Genomic DNA, 17,448 nt, shown 5'->3' with positions numbered 1-17,448 from the left:
CTAAAACCTGCCCTCAAATCATAAAATCCAAATGGCACTTTGAAAGGCCTGCAGGGGTCCAGCTTAAAGATCCATAAATCACTGCTTTTCTCTTTCACTCATAGTACCCCTCAATTCTAACACCAATGTTGATAAGTTCCCTTTTTAAAAAGTATGATTCTAAAAATAAAATATATGAAAATGTGTAGGCCAGGGGATTAAAGCTGACATATTAATATGGCAAAAAAGTCAGATCCCTAAGGAGAATGAGAGAATCCAAAAACTGGAGTGACTTGAATATTAACAACTTCCCAACACCTAAAAAAAGAAAAGCGGAATAGAACTGCTAAAAATATATATACATATTCAACTCACATTTTTTAAAAGTTGACATAAGGAGGTCAAAGATTTGCCCTAACTCCCAAATATATAAGTTGCATTGTTTCGAAATCCATGCCCAGCTGAGAAAGCTTGAGTACAGTAAATGCATCCAAAATGAGAATAGTTACTACAGAATCCTAACATCTTAGGGCTGGAGGGGGGGCTTGGAGGTGTTGAGTCCGAGTGCTCATGTTTACACACATTCCCACAATGTGGCAATCCCGTCTGCAAATGCTTTCAGTGCCTTGAAGCTGCTTCCAATACACTGGCATGATGGAAAGGGTTGAAACGGAGGGAGAAGAACAGCTCTAGATAAATGCTTCGCCCCTGATAACGAAAATGCTTTGTTTTACCCCAAATATTAGAAGCTCTTGATTGCACATTATTTTTTAAATTGCACACTATTTTAAGTACTTCAGAGTATGAAAGACTGATCTCCATTCCCAGCTAAAAACACACCCACGCTGGCCCAGCATAACAGCAACCTAATTTGTTTTCTTACCTTTCTTCCACGCAAACATACAGATTATAACACTTCTCCCTCCCTCCCAGGGTCAAATTCATCAGAAAGATTACTGCCACCCAGAAGGCTGCAGCCCGCATTTCCTATCTGCTCAAAGAATGTGGAGGCAAGACAGGAGAAGGTGGGGCCTCATATAGTAAGCTACTTACGAATCTGAATATGGGCAACTGGGTATTTATGCAAAATGACATCGAAAAATGAGAAAAGTAAAATTTGAAAAAGAAACCAAATATACGCATATTTCTTTACAATTCTTTGCAGACAACCTCTGAGCTTAAATAACCTAGAATGAAAAATTCTTTACACATTTCATATGTGCATATACATGTGAGGGGGGGGGTGGGTGTGTGTGTGTGTGTGTGTGTGTGTGTGTGTGTGAGTGTGTGAGAGTGTGAGTGAGTGAAGTTTTTCACATATCCAGTTCACTCTCTGGGTAACATCTTACCTGCCACTGGTTTCCTGTCTGACCAGGTACATAAGGTGCTGGGAGGCTCCGAAGGCTGTTCTTCACCGGGGATCCCCCGAGGGGGTTTCCCATGTCCCCGGAAGAGGAATCCGCAGTCAAGGCCATGGGGTACTGCGGGTAGTTGTATAGATTGTTGTAGTAAGGAAACAGAGACGGCTGATAAAAGCTGCTGTAGTAGGTGGAGTCAGAAACCAGATCAGGTGTGTTCTCCACGTGCCCTCTGCTGGTGACAGCAGGAATATCCTGGATGACCATGCGCCCATCTAAAAAGAAAAAAAGGAAAAGGATAACATGGTATTAATCTGGGGGTTCACAAAACTCGACTTCTAAACCTTGGCAACGCATGGCCATCCCCCTCAAGAGCTACAGAACAAGGTACCTGAACATGCTGCTTCTTCCACAGCCAAAATAAAGGAGGCTTTCTACGGTTGGCATAATTCTGGTGGCACAAATGACAGATTCTTGCAGATTACTTTTACTAAGAATACCAAACACATTTTAAGGGTCAATTTAATTATATAAAGCCTGACCTGTAACCTTTTATCCTAATGTCAAAAAATTAGAGATAAAATCTAGTCAACTTGGCTGTCTGCAACATTCTAACAAAATTATACTTCATTTTAAGTAAGGTAATAAAAAAGAATCCCATCGACCTTACTATGGTGGCCACATAGATATGTCAGAAAGTCAAAGCAAGAAGTTAAGAGTTTAAGCAAACATTGTTTCCTTCACTTCCTTCCACAGCTGATACCCTATCCTTCTGGACAATGATTTAAACCAGGAGTAGACAAACTTCTTCTGCGAAAGGTCAGTTAGTAACTATTTTAAGCTTTGTGGGCATTCAGTTGCAGAACATACAGGTTGTTTCATGGTTGTGTTGCAATAAAACTTTATTTACAAATAGACAGTGGGCAGAAAGTGGCCCACGGACGTTACAGTTTACCAGTCCCAGGTCTGCACTTTAGACTGTGTCAATTCCAATAAAAAAACAAATGAACTCTTAAATCATCCCTCCAATGGACATTTATTAAACAATATTCGAAGGGTTGGGGTGGGTGCCTGAATGGCTGCAAGGTGTCAGGATGCCCCTGCCCAACAGGAGTCTACAGTTTAGGAGGAAAGATATGATGGGATTACAAATAATAACAAGGATCACCATACAGGAACACCCATAAACTCACAAAAATTCAAAGGTTGTAAAGATGATGATCTGCAGCCTAGAAAGGAATTACAGAGACCTTCATAAGAAAAACTACACCTGAATGTATTATGCTAAGTGAAATAAGTCCAACAGAGAAAGACAAAGACCACGTAATTTCACTTATATGTGGAATTGAATGAACAAAACAAACAAAATAGAAACAGGCTCATAGATATAGAGAACAGACTGACAGCTGTCAGAGGGGAGAAGGGTTGGAGGGCTGGGTAAAACAGGCGAAGAGATTAAGCAGTACAAATTGGTAGTTACAGAATAGCCACAGAGATGTAAATTACAGCATAGGGAATGTAGTCAATCATCGAGATAAGTATGTACAGGCCAGGTGAGTACTTGAAGCAGCAGGAGACCCACTTTGTAAAGTACATAATTTTCTAACCATTTGCTGTACATCTAAAACTAATACAGAATAATATTGAATGCAAATTGTAATTAAAAAATAAAAAGTAATAAAAATAAATAAAATTTAAAATGGGGGGAAAACTACATCTGAAATGCACTTTAAAAAAGGAGCAGAAAATAGGTTTTAGAAAATGAGAAAAAGAATAAAGAAGAAAAAATGAGAAAAAGAATAAAGAATAAAGAGGAAAAGGGCCATAAGGACAAAGAAAAGGAAGCAGAAAAGTGGAAGGCGAATTTGGGAGTGATGGACAGGGCATCGAGTAGAAGAACTGGGAGCAAAAAGGGAAAGAGAAGGTCCAGTCTGACTAACGGATGGAGCAAGGTGAGGGAAAGCCTCAGTCCCGTGCTCTGGCCTGTTGTCAGGGTGTGGTGGGAACCACTGAGGATTTCTGAGCCAGGAGTGGAGACAGTGAGAGCTGTGATTTATCTGATAGCAATCTGTAAGACAAGTGAAGGGAAGAGAAACGAGAAGCCAGTTGGGCCACTAGGGAAACACTGAAGTAGTCAGGGAAAGACCTAGAAGATTCAAATATAAGAGAGGGGACCTGGGCCAAGGACACGTGGGAGACGAAACTGAATAGAACAGGAGGGGCAGATGGGACATCAGGAATTAAGGTGCAGGAGAAGGCAAAGAAACCCAAAGCAAATGTCAGTGAAAGCAGGAAGCCTGGCTGTGGGAGAGGAGAGAGAGGTGGTAAGTTCTGCCAAAGGGACACGCAAGTGGGAGCAATGGATGGGGGTGAGAAACTTCAGCCTGGAAGCTGAGGTTCAGGAGTCACCACTGGGGGATGCTGGCTGTCTCTGGGGAGAGCAGGAAGGAGCTGTTGCAAAAGAGCATGTCCTGAGAGAAGAGTGTCAAGGCTGAAGTTGGGAAGAACTTAGGAGACATACAATGTCACAGAGGCCAAAGGTGACATGGACTGCGGAAGAGGGAGGCTGTGCTGTCCACTGCTACTAAGAGACCAAGCAAAACTAGTTCTGGAAAAGACCAACAGAGGGTTAGGTTTTTAGGACCTTGTATTTTTAGCATAGAAAGAGCAAGTGAGCATGAGGAAACGATGATGTGTCTGTCTCACCAGAATGTAAGATCCAGCAAGCAGGCACCATGCCTGTTGGCTCACCCTTGCACCCCTGTGCCTAGCACACTGCTGGCCACATGGTGGTAAATATTTGTAGACGGGATCAATAAATTATAGTTTTTCAAAATAAATGTGAGGAAAAAAATAGAAGCTCCTGCCCAGTCGGTGTTGCTCAGTGGTTGAGTGTTGTCCCATGCACCAAGAGGTCACTGGTTCAATTCCAGGTCAGGGCACCTGCCCAGGTTGCAGCCCGATCCTCAGTAGGGGGCATGCAGGAGGCAGCCGATTGATGATGTTTTTCTCTCATCAATGTTTCTATCTCTCTATTCCTCTTCCTTCCTCTCTCTCTAAAATCAATAATAAATAAATAAATAAATAGAAGCTCCAGGGAGTTCTAAGATGTTATTTCACCTTGGCCGGGTAGCTCAGTTGGTTAGAGCACCATCCCAATACACCAAGGTTTCGGGTTTGATCTCCGGTCAGGGCACGTACAAGATGCAACCAACGAATGTATCAATAAGTGGAACAACAAATTGATGCTTCTCTTTCCTCATCCCCTCCTCCCTCCTTCTTCTTGTCTCTAAAAAACCAATTAAAATTTTTCTCAGAAAAAATAAAAGATGTTATTCCATTTTTAAAACATAGAAAAGGGTTGGGATACATAGGCAGGGAGAAGAAGCTAACCAAGAGAAATTCTCAGGACAATCGGTGCACGGCCCAGAGTAGATGCTCAGAAAGTGTCCAGTGGCGGAGTGTGCAGGAGGAGAAAATACGCAAGGGAGGGGAGGACTACACGTGCAAGCTCTGACAACAAAATGTATTTTTATTGCTTCATTTTAAAGTCAGCACTAAAGGCTCCTCTCTGAAAGGATACCAGGCCCATCCACCTTAGGATCCTGTCAAGCCACTTTTTCATTTTCTTTCTTCTCTCCTCCTTTTCCCAACTAATAAGTTCCAATACATTACTCTTAACTGTCCAAAGAAGGTATACATATGTCACTCTCTCCTCCTCAACTTCGCCAATGGTCCTTTCTCTTATTTTAAAGACCAACTTAGTGACATAATAGGTGGTTTTCACTATCTAATTCTTTAGTTTTCAATGCCTTGTCTTTATCGTATACCTAATTATAAAAGCAATACAAAACTCGCCAAAATGATAAATTACATGGATGTTTAAATGAGAAAAGGAATGAATGACATATTCTTACCACCCAGTCACAAGCATTAGTGGGAAATCCATATACAATCTCATAGACATTTAGGAAGGCATTTTAGATGCTTATCCCTATCTCTGCAGTGGAAAAAACTGGATATCCCTGAGAGCCTGCCCTTCAAAAGCAAGGTCTTAATAAAGACAGCAAACTACAGTAGCAGATAAAGAACTAAATAAAAGCCAAAGGACAGCAGCATTCTAGGATCAGGGCACAGGTTCCTGACTTTGTATCACGCCTTAGTTTATCCAGCAACAAAATGTTGTCAGTAATAACTCTAAGGGAACAAGAGAATGGCCTCAATAAGCTGTATAGTAAACTTCAAATAAAATGTTATGTCAGGTCAAAGCAAGGATTTGTTTGGCTACAGCTGACTATAATGAGTTAACAATGCTATCACTTTTCCACTTAACCATATTTTATTTCCTCCTTCAAATCACATTGAGCTTTAATAATAAATTTTTTAAAAAGAATAAATTAAGGTATATGTTGGAAAAGTTTCATTTCATACCAGCATTTAAATAATAAAAATCATTTGAGCTCTGTAAGAGTAGATGCTTAAATATTTTACACTCTTAAAATGTTTAAGCACTCTTAAAAAGTGACATTTGTAAAAGCACTAAGAGAAAGGATCTGTTCTAAGGGCACAGAAAACTACCAAACCCTGGGTTTTATAAATTACCAAACAGTATTTATTTTAAAGTTCCCAATTAAAACACTTGGTCAATGTTAAAAACAGCTTATGACTCCCAGCCTTTTTGTGTATGCTACTAGTACATGGAAATTTACCAAGGTTGTAATAAACGTCCATCAAACTACATGCTCACAGTGGTCATTGAATCAGCAACATCAGTACCACCTGGGAACTTGTAGAGACGCTCATTCCAGGTTCCCACCCCAGACCCATTGAGTCTGAAACTCTGAGGGTGGGGCCCAGCAAACTGAGTTTTAACAAAGCCCTCAGTAGGCTCTGATGCACTCAAAAGATCGAGAACCACTGGTCCACTCTCAAGATTCAAAGCAACTGCTCCATAAATTATCCTTAAAAATATGTGACCCCTGACAGCATCATTGTGACAGTCCTGACTATCAAAGAAGAGCATACAAACGAATTCCACTGAACAAAGATGGGCTTCCACTTAAATCACTGCAAACCTCGAACCACAAGCTGTATACTGTATACATGTTGCTGCCAAATAGTTCTGATTTTCACAGCCACACCCAGGCTTCCTTCATTTATTCTAAGCACAAAAGCCTAATTCATCTATCCAAATGCTTATTTCATTCATCAGGCACCTACTATTTGCCAGGCACTTTATTAGGTATAACATAGCAGAGTCAAACTTTAATATTCCTCATAATACTCTGGACAACTCAAAGGAGTAATACAAAAATCATTTATTCTTGACCTTAAATTATATTTCTGTATTTATATCTGATTCACTCATTAGTTATCACATGACAACTATGTCCAAAGCTTTGCTTTAGATGTTGTCAAAGGCACAAAGAAATACTGAAAATGTTTCATTTATTTCTGTACCATCTATTTGGAAAAATTAAGCATAGACTGAGAAACCTTCAAAGCAATAGTCTAACTGCCACAATGACAGTATAGGTATGTGTCACCATCAGCAAGACAGTGGAGACAAGAGCTAGAATGGAGGTGATTTAGAGAGATGGTGGGGGGTGGGAGGCACTCAAAAGAGAGTATTATCAATAGGATCCTGAAGGAGAAAAAAGGACAAGACATGATCCAGGGACAGTGACCAGATGGGCCTGGATGGAGTGCCGAGTTCAAGTCAAGGGACAACAGATGATGAGAATGGAAAGTTACATGGGATCAAATTGTGGAAGGCCTTGAATGTGAATGCCAGCCAAGGGCTTCTCGTTTCTCCATGAGCTGCCAATGAAGGTTTTCAAAGCAAGGGAATAACATGAAAATGTGTCAGAAAAATTAATCTGATTCAAGCACAAAAGACAAACCTAGGAGAATAGGAAGGCAAGAGAATAAACTAGGCAAGAACAGTCTGTTCTGTACGTGTACACATATATGTCCTATAGACTAGAACAGACTGGGCTCGTTAAGTACTCCAGGCCTGAAGGAGGAATTATGAGCTTCTACAGAGAGGCTGCAGAAAGGGGAAAAAATGAACCTCATGAAAATCACTGGCATATCCGGTGTTCGGAGAACTCCCTTTAAACAACCAAGTTACACTGATAATACCTGTCACTCAGGGACCAGGAAAGCCACCCAACTCCCCTTTCAGACCCTTGTTCATCGCTGAGTAATCATGTGATACTCACCAGCCCGAGGAGGAACATACAGCTCCCACTCAGACTGACAGAGGGTAAGAGTATGCCAACTCTCCAACCTCTGCTACAGCAAGTTCTCAAAATAGTAACTAGAGGCATTTTCTTCAACACTGGATGCCCTCAAAGATGGTAAGTCAGGCTAAGTGTCACTATAAATTGGAGATGAATCAGAAAGTAAGACTTCCAACTCATAAGCCACAAAATACATAAACTAACCACACAAATTTTGAAATATGTATAGCATCAAAAAGTGGTTTTCCATGTACAAACTCTTAATAGGCCACTAATCATTTTCTGAATCACAGGGAAAATAACACAGTAAAAATCCACAGCTAGTCCTATAAATCTGAGCCAAATCACTGATATGTATCAGGCCCCTCTTGCCCATCCCTGTGCCTAATGCACACTGTGACAGGGACATTTCAACTGCATGGCCAGTATGACTAAGTCCAAAGACCACTGAAAAGGAAACATCTTAATGAGTTTGCTAAAAATTCTTTTTTAAAAAATTATAGTTAATATACAATATTATATTAGTTTTAGGAGTACAACATAGTGCTTCGACATATACCATACGATGTGATCACCACAATGAGTCTAGTAATTGTCTGTCACTATACAAAGTTATTATGATATTGAGTACATTCCAGATCTCACTCTGTTTTTCTAGAATAAAAATTGGCCGAGGTCAGTACTTAACAATGATATTAATAATATTAGGAAGCACAACAGCACTGTTCCCAAGAGAATGTGGTAGTTTTCTTAACCAGTGGTCCCTTATAGGAATTATTAAACCCTCCAAGATGCAAATGGAAGTATGAAGTTTTAAGTTTTAAGTGCTGTTATATATTAGGTGTAGTCCTAATTTGTGCTATCTGGAACAAAGATAGGCAGGGCTGGATTCCACAGCAAGGAAAGGAGCTGGAGAAGCATGTATGTACAAAAACAACTAACAGCATTTGTCAGCAAAGATGTTTGCAGAGACGTTCCCTGCAGACTCAGTCACTTGCTTACGCCAATGCTCATATTTGTGGCTCTGTACATTTACCTCTCATAGATCAGTTCTTTGGTAAGGCTTCCCAATCCCTCTGCTACTTTTTTTTTTCACTAACATATGCAGCGTGAAATATGACTCACTCTTTCATGAGAGATCAATATACCCACACGTGATAAATACCCTCATTGATCTTGCAGTGCTATATGCTGGTCTCTGGGCCCGTGGAATATTAATAGTAGTTAACCAGTAATTCATTTTAAGGTATGTGAAGGGTTTTTTCCCCACTCTTCTCTAGTGTCAGATTCCTAGAGCTGTTGCACTTTGAGTCCTTTATGTTAACCCTGGAGCCATACTCCCCTTTTAATAACACCAAACCCCATAGTTTCCAATACAAAAGGTCACATATAAAATCAAATGTACAATTTACAACGATAAGACTACTACTTGTGACTCGCAATGAGCTCATGTAAATGATTAATTTATGTATACCAGGTTTTACTTGTCTTTGTAATCCACACCCTTGCATGGTGCCTTTCCACTTAGCTTCTAGTTTTAAGAGTTACCAATCAGGAAAAATTGTTTACCCATAAATCTGAGATATCAAACTGTCTGAATGTTGTGCTGAATGTTAGAGGGGCACAGAAAAAGTACAAGTCATTTTCCCCATTCTTTTTTAAGAAAAATTAAGGTCTTAAGAAAAAGACTATGTCATTTGATGATGGCACCTCACTCTAGACTCTAGAGGATGACAGTGAAACAAAAAAGCTTCATTTCTTCAGCTCCCTGCTTTCAGCATTCTTCTCTGCAGGGCCATCCTGCAGATAAGTCAGCTCCTGGCAACTTCTAGAGGCAGCTAACACTGAGAAATCTAGCATGAGGCTTCAGGACTCCTCTCCTACAGGGAGAGAAGCTAGAGAGAGACACATGGGGAGAAAAGCTATTCTGTGAGCTGACACCAAGGCCCTCTCTGCACTCACAAATCCAAGGAAACCTCGCCATCCTGACTGAAGACATGGGTTGATTTGCGGAATTAAAGCAGAGCCAATACAGAGAGAGGCCTAATAACTGAGGCTGCAGCATACCTACTGTTCACACCACTAACTGGTAACTCTGATAATGAACGAAGGACATCACCACACCTGTCACCCTGTCACCTCTCCCTGCCAAATAAGTCAGTCACGTTCAATGCAATAAATTCACTGAACACCTACTGTGCGCAAGACAACCTATGCAGCACCTTGGAGCACAGACAGAGGATGCAGTAAGGGGAGATTCTGAAACAAACACACAGGAGGAAAGACTGACCAAGCTATGGGAAAACACAAAGCTGTGTGGAAGGGAGAGCAGGATTAAGTTCAACCTTGAAAGTACAAGTTCTGCTGAGGCTGGCTCACTAACATCACTCTTGTACACAGGCAAGGACTATGTGAAAATCTGTATCTTCTCTTTCCCAAGAAATTTTTAAAAATGTAATTTGATCCTGGAGGAATCAGTCAAGTTCACTTTTCTTCTTAGGGTAATTGCTTTTCATAAAAAAACAAACCTGAAGTTGGCTGGCCTTTAAAGCCAAGAGCAGGCTTGGTTCAAAGGTGTGGGAAGTGTCAACGTGGGATGCAAAGGGATCTGGGAGGGGGAGGGGCAAAGGGGGAAGGGGAGAGAGAGGTAGATTGATTGTTGAGTATGACTAGATCAAAGAAACCAAGCAGGAGAAATGGAGGAAGATGGGAAAAATATAAAGGGAAAAAGCAAATCCAAAGGAGCTCACCAAAATTTAAAACAGGCTGCCCGGGGCCATTGAAAAGCCCAGTAACAATCGCAGCCATTGTGTGCAGCAACTCCCAAAGTGCCTGGCCAAGGCGATAGGCTAAGAATAAGCAAAAACCAATCCCTGCCCTCCAGAAGCGTACCCTCTATGGACAAAGAACGCAAGGGAGACAAAGTTTCCGGGACATTAGGAGAACAGACTGTAGAGCAAGTGGAGCACAGGGTCCCTGGTAAATGAGAAAGAGGGTGCTAAGTGGATCTGGAAAGACACTTAAAAGTGCAGGCTTCATTGTGTGGTCCTACAGAGCAGCTATGGCAGCATGGCACACTCTACTCCATATACATCCACACCTACTCACCTTCTTATTCACAGGTTTCTGCACTCCCTGCCCTGGCCCCTGCTCTCTCTGTGTCTCCCCCTTTCTCCTCCCCTCTGTGTGAGCCTCAGAAGTCCCCATGGCTGCCCAGGGAAACTGTTAGCCCTACAGTGGGAGTCAGATATAGAGAAAATGCCTTTTCTCTGACTTTACTAGGAAATGTCTCGTGGCCATGAAAGCCTATCTCAGGGCCAAGCAAGAGGTTTTCTCTCTTTAGGCCAGTTCAGAATTTCCTATCATTGGCAAGAGGCCAGCTACAGTTTGGGGCTGTCAACACCTCCTAGCAGATTGGAGAAGACAGTGCCACACAACAGGCCAGCGGCAAGACTTGAGTTTGGGAGTGAGAGAGAAGCGAATCATGAACAGTAACTTATCTTGTTGCTGGACCAGCACCCCCAAGAACCAGATCTGCCTCTAAACCAGCAGCTCTCACCTCTGGCTACACAGGGTGGGGGTGGGGGCTAAAATTTCTCAGGACCAAGGCACATCCCAGATCACTTTGCATACAAGAACCTCTGGAGATGGGACCCAGGCATCAGAAAGCCAGGGTGAGCCCAGCACCAGCAGGTTGAGAACAGCTTTAAGCCCATTAGAGGTTGGTGTTTTAATGCCACCTTACCACAGCAGTGCCAAAAATGTGATCAGAGGCCCTGTCCACAATTCCCTTTCAAGAGTCCATGAGAACAAAAATATTTCCACATTAACATAAAAATGTTATCTGCCTTTTTCACAGGGTTGATATTGGCAGTGAAGATGGAGCTGGTGCCTTAGCATAAACCAAGGCAGTTCTACCAAAGTGCACTCACAGCCACTGTACCCCTCATCACTATGAAGTAAAACATTAAAAATTTAAACATTTTTATGTCAACTTTGCTTAAGATGCCCTTGGTGAAGCAGAAAAAAATAACTTCATCAAATCTCTACCATGGAGTGTGTCTTTTTAATACTGTGTGACAAGATGGGAAGACTCAGCAAATATTTCTGCTGCATACCACAGGGCAATGGTTGTCCTGAAAAGGGCACTTGTGCAAATGTTTGAATTAAGAGCTAAACTTGATGTTTTCTTTATTGAAACACTGTGGACAAAAAAGGGGTTCTATGGAGAGTAACCACACAGGGTGATCTTATAAATTTCTAAAGTCATGGTGGGAGTTATGCCGCAGGCCTATAACTTCTTTAGGTTTATCTTTGCCTTAAGCCAGCCCTGTCCATTGTTTCTGTGCATCTAGGTTAACACACCTTTGAAATGCCTCTTTTCAGACCCTTCAGAAGCATAACCACCCTCAAGAGAGCACATAATCATTTTAATTATCCTGTAATCCAACTCTACCTTACTTTCTCCCACCTTCATATAATCTTAAATTCCCTCCTTAATTCCAAACGCATAAAAGAAACTGCAAAACTGTCATTCTCTAGTGTATTTGAGATCTTGCTTCTTGGCAATTATCATCAGTTTTGACTCAAACTCTTAAGGAAATTCTCTATAGATTCAACCATTTCTGACATTGATACAATGCCATATACTTGAAAATATGACTGATGACAAAGTATGGTTACTGCGACTTGGGTATTTGACAGAATTTTCTCAACATGAACAAAGTGAGCCTCTCACTTCAAGAAAAACTGACTGTATTTACTGCTAAAAATCTGAGCTTTCAAGTAAAAATTAGAATTTTGGAAAACTTAGGACTGCCACCATGTGTCTGATGGCTTCCCAAATTTAAAGACTCTTTTGATGAGATCAATAATGACATCAATGAGTGGGATAATCTGATACTTTGTGATGAAACATGTCAACATTTGGTAGATGTGCATAACTCAGTAAACTAATATTTTCCAAATGACCAAAGCATGAGGTTATAAAATCATGCATGGGTGAAAGATCCATTCAAAAGCAGGATGGGCCAATGGGTTTTCATTTATCAGAGTACAAAAAGCTCATTAGCATAATTTCAGAATCACTACAACTAATCGTTACAAAATTATTACTTTTCACTTTTGATCTAGTATCAAAGAATAGTCACAATGATCTGAAAAAGCTATTCTAATTCTTTTCTCCATTTTCCAACTATTTCTCTATATGAAGCTGAATTTTCGTCAGGTATTTCAATCAAAACAACAGATTGAATGAAGAAGTAGATATGGGAACCCAGCTGTGTCCCATTAAGCCAGACATAAAAGAGATTTGCAAAAATATGAAAACGCTACTCTCCTCACTTATTTTTTTGAGCAAATATACTTATTTTTCATTAAAATGTTACTTATGTCAACAAGTAGTAGATTTTACTATTTTAAAGAATTTAATATATAGTTTTTATTTCTGAGTTTTAGTTTCTAATTCAATAAATATTGATAGATACAACACATAAACAAAAGCTCCTTGAAGTCCTGGATAATTTTTAAGAGTGTAAAGGGGCCCTCTGACTAAACAGTTTGAGAACCTCTGTCTTACAGGCTATTCTTTCCAGGACTGATTTCAGAGCAACTCAGTCCAGTGTCTCACTCTGAGCCAGCTTTCTGAGCTGTCAGCAATCAGCAATAAAGTCCCAACTGGGATCTCTGACTTTTTCCTTGAGCCTGGAATATTTCTTTCAGCGAAAAAGACATCTACCAACCACTACACAGTATGCTGGTCAGCAGAACCTCAGGTTGAGAAAGCTGGCTCCCAAATCAAACTTCTTGATCAGATCCAAAATCTACTGCCCCGTGACCTTGGGATCATTTACTTAATTCTTCTGTGCCCCAGTGTCTGTATGGAACATGAAGATAATGCTGCTTCTTACGCTATAGAGACCCCAGAAAGTCTCTGAAGCACGGTAAATGCTCAATAAATGCTATTGTTATTACCATAGTCACAACACACTAATAATATTCTCTGCCATCAAGCATAAGAGCCACCAAATAACTCTGCAAAGTTATCCTGGCATCAAACGCTCATCTCTAGGGTACTGCAGGAGGGCTAGGCGGCTTCCTGAGCACGAACGAACTTGGAAAGGAGCAGAATCCTCCACTCCTGGCCTTCTTTGAGGTCAGACAGTAGCCTTGAGTGCAGTCGGTGTGATATCACTCCCTAAATTCATAATCAGGAAATGCAGGAACAATCTGTTTCTCCCACAAGGCAATCATGACAGGGCTATTTTAAACGTCAAACACAAACCTGGCACCAGGAAAGTAAACAACCTCTTCACTGTGTACCTGCCTTGAGCCCAGAACCATCTTTACTTGGTGAGACAAAAACAACCAGATGGAGAATTGACTGACCATTTCTTCCCTTCCCCAAACTCATCTCCCCCAGCCCCACCTGCTCCTGTATTCAATTCTGCTTTTGAGAAGTGCAGCTATGCTTCCCTTGAGTAAGCCAGGGATTTTATTTATTTGGGGGGACTGCTGCTGTTCCAGGGCTGAACTTTTAGCTTGCTATAAAGTTAATGTGCTATTCAATGTTCATTCCAGGCTAGACTGTGGGGCAGTGTACTTTCTGCCATCCCCAGAAGGCCATTATCTGTAATTGCCCATTACCATGCATAATTATTTCTCCTGGCTTGGTCTGTGACCTCTAGCGTTGCACTGTTACAGATAACTGCTCAGTCTTACCAAACTTGTGGAAGAAGCTTTTCTGATCTTTTGTGCTTTTAATGATATATTCCAAAGCCAACATAAGAGCATTTTACAGGCACACTTTTCTCAAGTCAAGAATAGTTCAGATCTCTTCCAGATGTACCTTTCCTACATCCATGGAGTTTTACCTCCCCTCTAATAGTGGAAAAAATAAAGTATCATCAACCCTCCATTATGTGGGAGCTGATAACCCATACTGGGAATTATCTGGAGCCCTTTACACTCCCTTTTCTTTGATTTGGCTCTACAATTGTATCATGCTTTTTAAAGATTGCTACTAGGGGAAAATGGAGATGGGGAAGGGAACAGGTAAAGAGTGACATTTCAAATCTTAAATTCAATATATACACTCCCACATTTAGTGTTTTTTGAATGGAAAAATTATGTTCAAATCAGTGGTTAAAATGAGATTGGGGATTCCATGTACATTTAAAATAATAATTCTAGAACTGACACCTGGTGATATACCCCAAAGTGTCACTTTCCATTTATCTCACTTTTCATCATTAGCAGGAAAAGAGAAAAGGGGATGTGGATTGCTGGTTGTACACGTGGGTGCTGAGATGATTAGCCATCCATTGGCATCTCCGTGTCTTCCTGCCTCCTTCAGAAGCCCCACTGCACCACTTAGGTATGCGGGTGTGAGATGTACCTCAAAGCTATTATAAGGTTCCCAAAAAAGTCAGAAAGAGTGTCCACAGCTCGGAGTGAAACCACTTGGATTCTGTGTGGCCTAATTGCCACAGTGTCTGAGCCTGTCCACCAGAATGTCCTCGGTGTGCACTTCTCTGCATGTACCATCATTATTTTCCTTCTGCCTCTCCTCCCTTTGACTAAAGCTCCTCTGAAACCAAAAGAAGTCAATTATAAAAATAAAAACTTGTCCTTTCTTTCAATAATCATTTTTCACCAAAGTCAGGTAAGGTGAACTACAGAGCAGTTGTGTGGCCCTGAAAGCTCTGCCAACGAGGGATATGTGTATGCAGACACACATATATATACATACACATACATACACTCTAAGATACATACATATTTATGCACATACACATATACACGCACACACACAGAGATATGTGTATCAACATCCTAATTGAAAAGAAAGTCAAATTGTAACAGAAAGAAATGATTATCAAGAACCAAGTCAGGACTGTCAACTAAAATGTTACCCTGGCAACTGAGAAAGAGCACGACAGAGGCTATGTAACTGGCCACCTTTTACAACTATAGTCACAGCTCCCTAACATCTGTCTCTATTTCCCTCACCTACGCTATACAGATTTTGTCCCTCTGGATCACTAGCAATCTCACATGCTTCCAGAAATGCCACTTCACAGGAAGGTCATCAGTGCCAAGAACTGTTTCGCAATATAGTCGTCATCCTTTAATCCATGGGGATAGGACCGAGCCCCCCAGGGGATGCCTGAGACTGCAGACAGTACCAAACCCTATATATGCTATGTTCTTTCCTACATATACATATGTATGATAAAGTTTAATTTACAAATTGGGCACAGTAAGGGAGACACAATAACATAATAAAATAGACCAGAACATGCTGTAATGGAAGTCCTGTGACCGCTCGCTCTCATCTTACCGCATGGTACTCTCCCTTCTTGTGAGATGTGCGCGCTACAATGCCCACGTGAGGAGGTGGCGGGAGGTGGACGGCGCTCGCATTGTGACATACGCTACTGTTCACCTCACAAACACTACGGCTTGGCTTCTCTTTGGCGCGTCACTAGCTTGCTCGTTGCGGCCATTAAGCAAAATAACGGTGACTGGAACACAAGCACAGCAATGCGACGGCCCATCTCATAACCAAGATGGCGGCCACCAGGTGACTAACGGGCGGAGCGTGCGCAGCGAGGGGGCGCTGGACAAAGGACGGTTCACGTCCCAGGTGGGGCATCGCGATATTTCATCACGCTTCTGAGTGGCACACAACCGACACCTCCAAAATCGAAACCACGGATGAGGGAGGACTACTGTCCTCATATGAAACCCAAGACCCTCTCTGAGGTGGGGCCAGGCTGGGCACGGTCAGGGGGTACACAAGCCCTGGACCCACGGGCCTGCGTAAAGGGAGCCCTCTGCGCAAAGGAGTCGGCAGGCTCTGGGCAGCACCCGGTACCCCCTGGGGCTGAGCCAACCACCAGCCTTACCTGTGCTTCTCCAGATTTATTCAATCGCAGAAACAATACTGGACTGACAAGTAAGAGAATGAAGATTTTTTTAAAAACAATAATGAGGCAATGGTCATCACCTCAACAACAAAAAAGCACCTACTACTACACACACACACGTTTTAAGTTGGGTTCTTTTTCCCCAGGAAAGAGAACAAAATAGGCAGAGCCTCGAGACTCACCTGGGTGGTTTTCTTTTATCCCTAGACTAGACACAGACCAGAAAAGGGGCAGGAAGGCTGAACTTCTGAGAAGAGACTGCAGTGCTGTGACTAAAATGATTTCAGAGCTGAAGAGCTGAGCTTAGTGAAAAGATCATGATGGATGCTGCCACAGGAAGGATTCACCAGGAAGTCAACCAGAGGAAGCAGCAGCTGTCCTTTCATAGATGTTGAGTAGTCAGTCATTTGCCCCAGAAAGGTCAACTTGTGAGAAAAAGCTCTCAAAAACTCAACCAATTCATTCATTCATTCACTCATTCATTCAATACCACCTGAGTGCTCAACTATTTATCTCCAAGGTAAAAAGGGTCACTTTATCATGAAATTACCATATGCATCAGCCTTCAAGTTCAGCTGAGTCTGAAACTAAGAAGCCCACAACTGCACAGAATGTGTAGTGCTTTATTTATTGCAAGCCCAAATACAGAGTGCAGACTTGCATTAACAGCTAAAATAAAACAAATGTGTAGACAAGGAGAAAAGACTATTAAACAGTGCGACAGAAAATATGACACCTTAAAAAATGAAGAAAATAATAAGCAACAGATTATTAAATTCTTGGGGACTGAAAAAGCAAAAATAGGGAGGAGAAACAAAGTCACTGCAGATTAAATATGGAGAGTTTTAAGCCAATTATAAAAGATCAAAGAGAACGAGAGAGGGGAGGAGTAGCCTTACAAGTAACCGAGATAGGAGACCTTGGGAGAAATATGAC

General features: G+C 41.5%; 1 protein-coding gene across 1 annotated transcript in view; it reads right to left on the bottom strand.

Annotated features, from left to right (window-relative positions):
• DMRT1 (doublesex and mab-3 related transcription factor 1) overlaps positions 1-17,448 on the bottom strand; it is a gene marked incomplete at its 5' end in the record, with an annotated part of 91,690 nt that overhangs the window by 54,387 nt on the left and 19,855 nt on the right. Inside the window, one exon of the mRNA XM_081151008.1 lies at positions 1,329-1,612. Within this exon, the coding sequence (XP_081007134.1) occupies positions 1,329-1,612 (284 nt within the window). The remainder of the gene's footprint in view (positions 1-1,328; positions 1,613-17,448) is intronic.

Source organism: Miniopterus schreibersii, assembly GCF_964146895.1.
Source record: "Miniopterus schreibersii genome assembly, chromosome: 11".
NCBI classification, from domain to species: Eukaryota; Metazoa; Chordata; class Mammalia; order Chiroptera; family Miniopteridae; genus Miniopterus; species Miniopterus schreibersii.
The sequence above is the reverse complement of the archived record's forward strand: the minus strand, read 5'-3'. Positions and strand labels throughout refer to the sequence as shown.